Source organism: Etheostoma cragini, chromosome 14 (genome assembly GCF_013103735.1).
Source record: "Etheostoma cragini isolate CJK2018 chromosome 14, CSU_Ecrag_1.0, whole genome shotgun sequence".
Classification (NCBI taxonomy): domain Eukaryota; kingdom Metazoa; phylum Chordata; class Actinopteri; order Perciformes; family Percidae; genus Etheostoma; species Etheostoma cragini.
The window spans coordinates 24,273,705-24,279,162 of NC_048420.1; the positions used below are offsets into that span (position 1 = coordinate 24,273,705).

General features: G+C 39.2%; 1 protein-coding gene across 4 annotated transcripts in view; it reads right to left on the reverse strand.

The window, feature by feature from the left end:
- LOC117956488 (CD209 antigen-like protein E) overlaps positions 1-5,458 on the reverse strand; it is a 126,038-nt gene that overhangs the window by 10,039 nt on the left and 110,541 nt on the right. The window contains exons 1-7 of one of the 4 annotated variants that reach the window (XM_034891584.1): positions 4,057-5,011; positions 3,704-3,814; positions 3,008-3,076; positions 2,563-2,652; positions 1,860-2,002; positions 1,576-1,682; positions 261-770 (exon numbers count right to left, since the gene is read on the reverse strand). In XM_034891584.1, the coding sequence (XP_034747475.1) occupies positions 617-770; positions 1,576-1,682; positions 1,860-2,002; positions 2,563-2,652; positions 3,008-3,076; positions 3,704-3,814; positions 4,057-4,165 (783 nt within the window). In that variant the 5' untranslated portion in view covers positions 4,166-5,011 and the 3' untranslated portion in view covers positions 261-616. Of the gene's footprint in view, positions 1-260; positions 771-1,575; positions 1,683-1,859; positions 2,003-2,562; positions 2,653-3,007; positions 3,077-3,703; positions 3,815-4,056; positions 5,012-5,458 lie in introns of those variants that run through there. The other 3 variants (XM_034891585.1, XM_034891582.1, XM_034891583.1) reach the window with 3 other exon arrangements.

Sequence of the window (5,458 nt, forward strand, 5' to 3'; positions counted from 1 at the left end):
GTTGGACCAGGAGGGGGCAGCACACGCGTGTGCATGAAGACAGCATTGGGCCTGTTGGCCAGCATGTTCACATCTTAGGCAACTTTATTTCTAGAACAAATTTCAGCAACAAGACAATATAAAAAGCTTTACATCAAACATTAAAGAGCAATTAAAGACTTTCATGAAAGGAAAACAGGCTCAAATAACAAAAAGATACAAATACAATAGTTAGGTTAAGGTTACAGCTCAGCGTTAAAACATAATAATAATGATTTAATTGGTTGTGGGGACGGGTCTGGGAGGAAGATGGAGGTGTGTGTGGGGGGGTATTTCTAAGGAACAACTTCTAACTAACTGACTCCAAACGTTATAATCAACTACATGAACCAAGGTAGAGACAAGCTGCTAATCCATGTTGTTATTATCTTTTATTGTAATAATCCTGTAGGACTACAGAGTCAGGACACATGACTTCTAACCAGATTGGGCACTATGAAGGGCAGAGGAACAAGATCTCTGGAATCCAGGTTACTTAGCAACACAGAATAAACAGCTGACCCATGTTAGAGAATTGGTCTGATTTAACAAAGCTGATCCCAACACTACCCCCCCCCCCAACCCGCCATCAGAGAGTTCAGTTCATCTTTTTCTCACAGATCCAGTCCTTTAAATCCTCACGACCGTGTACTCTGATCCATTTTCCTTGTTGATCGCAGCATGATGAAGCGTGCCAGGTATCGTAGTAATCAAACATCTGGCCATCATAATTTTGGGAATCTGGCCAGTACCTGTCAGACAGAGAAATCACTTTATGATTTATTTTATCTGTCAATTATCAAAATATTTCTCTAAATCATTTAAGATTAAGCTTTGTGAAGCGACCTTTGTAAAGCTATAACAGCTGCTAATGAGAGGATGAAACCTTGTTCAGTGCCCTACATCTCTGTCTCTCTCTGTCTGTCTCTCTCTGTCTGTCTCTCTCTGTCTGTCTGTCTGTCTGTCTGTCTCTCGGCCCCTCTGTCTGTCTCTCTCTGTCTGTCTGTCTCTCTCTGTCTGTCTGTCTCTCGGCCCCTCTGTCTGTCTCTCTCTGTCCCTCGGTCTCTCGGCCCCTCTGTCTGTCTCTCTCTGTCTGTCTGTCTCTCGGTCTCTATTGCTCTCTCTTTCTGTATCTGTCTGTCTCTCTCTGTCTGTCTGTCTCTCTCTGTCTGTCTGTCTCTCTCTGTCTGTCTGTCTCTCGGTCTCTATTGCTCTCTCTTTCTGTATCTGTCTGTCTCTCTCGTTCTGTCCCTCGATCTCTTTCTGTGTCTCTCTCTCTCTGTATGTGTCTCTCTCTCTTTCTTTCTCTATCTGTCTCTCTATCTCTCTCTCTGTCTGTCTCTATCTCTCTCTCTCTGTCTGGCTCTATCCCTCTGTCTCTCTGTCTGTCTCTATCCCTCTGTCTCTCTCTCAGACAGCAGATGTGTTTGCTATTGAAACGACGTGGGAGCTGGACGGTAAAGTTGACAACAACATCAGTCTCAAACCGTCTCTGTCTCTGTCTCCTTCCAACCCACTCGACCATGTTGGAAGTAAAAAACCTTTAAAATGTCTTACGTTCTTGGCAGCTTTGATCCGTCCACCCAATGCCAGATCCAATGTGACATTTCATTCAGTATACCGATCCAGGACTCTCCATCCTTACTCAGCTCGATGACGAACTTCTACAAGTGGACGAGCGACATCATGTTCAACCAATGGTTTGTACTCACAAGACAGTTAACATTTCATCACAACATATTTTTAAAAAGGAAAATGAACATTTCAAGGTAATTTCCTACATTAAATGTCCATTAAATGTATTTTTCTCTGAGATCCGTCACTCAGAAACAAATACTCACCTGTTCCTCTTCGTTGTTAATGACGACCAGATGTGCTCCTCTCTGCTGACAGTCATCTCTGCTGTCCTCCCACTTCTTCTTCTCTTTAGATTTAAAGTAACAACTGCATCCAGATCTCGTCCATCCATCAGGACAGATTTTATCTTCATGTCAAACAACAAGATTTAAAAACAGATTTCACACAATTCAGTGTCAAAGTGATACGACTTGTAACTATTGAGTTAACCCTTGTGTTGTCCTCCCATCAACCATGAAAAAAAACGTTTTGGTCACTTTTTTCCAACATTATTATCACTTTTTCCAAAAATTTTGCCACTGTTTCAATGTTATTGTTTTTTAAAATGTTTTTACAAAGTTTTTAATATTTTTAACTTTGACATTTTCAGCTTATTTTGACGGCATATTTTTTTGTGACAAAATATATACAACTGAAAACGGGTCAATGTGACCCATGGACAACATGAGAGTTAAAGATCTTTCTTTCCTCTGTTACGTTTCCCTTTCAGGTGGATTACTCTGTGAATAATTTGAATATCAACTCAAGTTTTTAGGTTTGAAAGTGACCGTCTCTAACAGAAATATTCACATCATCAGCAAAACAGTTGAACAGCGTGAAACAGTTATAATCAACGCTAACTACACAATCAAGGTCTATGATGTAAATGTGTATAATACAGGAGTTTACTGGTTTTTAACTTTTTACCTTCAGTTCTGTTCTTCAGCTGCTTTACTTCATCCTGTAACTGACTGTAGTTGTTGCTCAGTTGGTCGTATCTGGTCTGCAGCAAAGTGACTGAAATATAAGATAAGGTGAGCAGTTATTTAGGACAGAAATAACAGTTACATAAAGAAAGGTAAACAATAATGTAAAATGAGAATTTGAAGCTACAAAAGAGCAAATATGCTAAATAAATAAAGATCTTTCTTTCCTCTGTTACGTTTCCCTTTCAGGTGGATTACTCTGTGAATAATTTGAATATCAACTCAAGTTTTTAGGTTTGAAAGTGACCGTCTCTAACAGAAATATTCACATCATCAGCAAAACAGTTGAACAGCGTGAAACAGTTATAATCAACGCTAACTACACAATCAAGGTCTATCATGTAAATGTGTATAATACAGGATTTTACTGGTTTTAAACTTTTTACCTTTAATTCTGTTCTTCAGCTGCTTTACTTCATCCTGTAACTGAGTGTAGTTGCTCTTCAGCAAAGTGACTGAAATATAAGATAAGGTGAGCCGTTATTTAGGACAGAAGTAACAGTTACATAAAGAAAGGTAAACAATAATGAGAATTTCTAACTATGAAATTTATTTATTATTTATTTTTATTGATTTATTTAGTCTATTTGCTCAATAGACTAAATAAATATCAGGTGAAAAACCACATCAAAATAAGAAACAGACCAACAACGACAAATCATCCTGCTTCATACTAAAAACAGAATTAAGTTATATATCCTGTGCATAACGAAATATCACCTTTTATCATTAAGTTTGAACAACAACCAAATCCTCTGTTTTAGTGCCTGTCTCTTTAAGACCCATCCTGTAAAAGCCCAGTCTGCTCTGATTGGCTCATTTAAAAAATATGGCGCCATTATGCAGACGTGGTTGTGAAGCCGTGGGCGGAGCTACTCAGAAAGGGGAAGTATATTCTAATGAGCCTGACTGTGACAGAGGAGGAGGAGTCAGATGTGAATAGCTTGTTGAATAGTCTTATTTCCCAGTTGGTGGGTTGGTAGCACTCCAGATGCCCAAATGTATATAAGAACTGGAAAAGTATGTTTTTATGACATGTCTCCTTTAAGATATGACAGTTGTATTAAAACATAAATACTCACAGCGAATGAAGAGTGCAGCCAATATCAGAAGATAAAACCCTCCCAGAGTCACTGCAGCAGCTTTGAGACGCCTTCTGTTGTTGGCTGCAGGCTGGTTTTGAGTGTTTGGTCCTACGGAGACAAAATACATCCAGAACAGGACTTATTATGTTTGAAGTAAGATAACAATAAGAACAATAACTCACGAGGCACCAGATTACAGCACCAGGACACCTGATAATGACCCAGAGTTAATGGTGACACATGGTGGATTGATCGATTAAAGGTGAATTAACACTCAATATCTAGTTTTAATAAAGTTACATAAACTGAGATGAACTTCCTCTTTACACCAATCATCATTTCAGACTTACCGGCTCTTTGTGGCCCGAGATCAGCGTGATGCTCTTCCTCCTCTAAGATCTCCACCTGACTCTCCTCTTCCTCTCCACTGATCTCTCGGACATTTCTGTTATATCTCATATTCAGGCTCAAATGTGGCGCAGTGACAGCGTCTGCAGACACCTTGACCAACTGGAAAACTTTCACTGTCCGTCTTTAAGTTGGTCAGTCCTTTAAAACAGGACGTGGCACAAACCACTGAGACAGATGCACATCCTAATACATGGGTTACTGTTAAGCAACAAGTTCCACTTAACAAAAAATATGACTCACATTGCAGCATTCATTCAGGAATTGGAATTATGAAACCCTTCAGATAAACTTTATAAATGTATCTTTAAGTAAAGTAAAGCCTTTTCTTCCTGACTGCAAAATTGAGGAAAAACATATTCGTGCATTCACCCATCTCTAAAAGAGGAACTGTTGTTGGACCAGAGACTTATTTTTGTTCCGTTAGAGGAAGTTAAGCTTTCGGGAAATGGCATACCCAGAAATGCAGAGTAAGCAGGGCAGTGGTGAGCTTTAGGATTAAATATTACCCAAACAATACATCGCCAGCCAACGGAGACTCTGGGCCACTGCACACTGAACCTACAATCTATTTCTTTTTGGTGCAATCCTGCTGGAAAAAGTACTAGGCCTACTAGTCCAATTCTGAGGCTGCAGTACCATCATTAACAGAATTTGAATTCATGATCTTTTATTTCAAAAGGGTTTACTGCAGTACTGTGGAACTCCTTTTTAAAGGCTTGTTAGATCCCGGTAATCCCCCGTTCAGGGGGGTACTGGACCAGCTTTCCGTTTAAACGGTCCGATCCTCTTAAACCTATGGATATTACCCTACTAGGTTTGACTGAGGATTGTTTAAGCTGGTGTTGAAGAGATTTGCCTAGCTTGTAACTGTCTTCATCCGAGCATCTACCCTGCTTACTCTGATATTGTTTAGGGGGCAGGAAAATAGGCCCTAAGGGTAAGTTAATTTGAGTGGCTAGAGCAACCTATAGGAACCTTTAAAGATGTTTAAACTCACTACACCCCTAATTAATTACAACCTTAAAAAGTGAAATAATTCAATGTCTACTGCTTGTACTTTAAATGCAGTATTTATACATTTTATTGCAGAATAGAGCAAGCATTCAACTTAATGATTGAGCATAAAATTGATCAATGAACAGAATTCAAAAACACTTATCTGATTTTGTGATATTGAATAAAACTTGTTAAAATGATTAAAAATGTAAAACTCCCTTAAAATGATTAACGTGTAAACCCTATCAGCTATACTGGTCAGTTCCTAATAATTGATAGGAATGTTAAAGGGCAAAACCTGGATGCGGGAGATGGGAGAGGAGCGTATCGCCCTGGCCGGGGGGG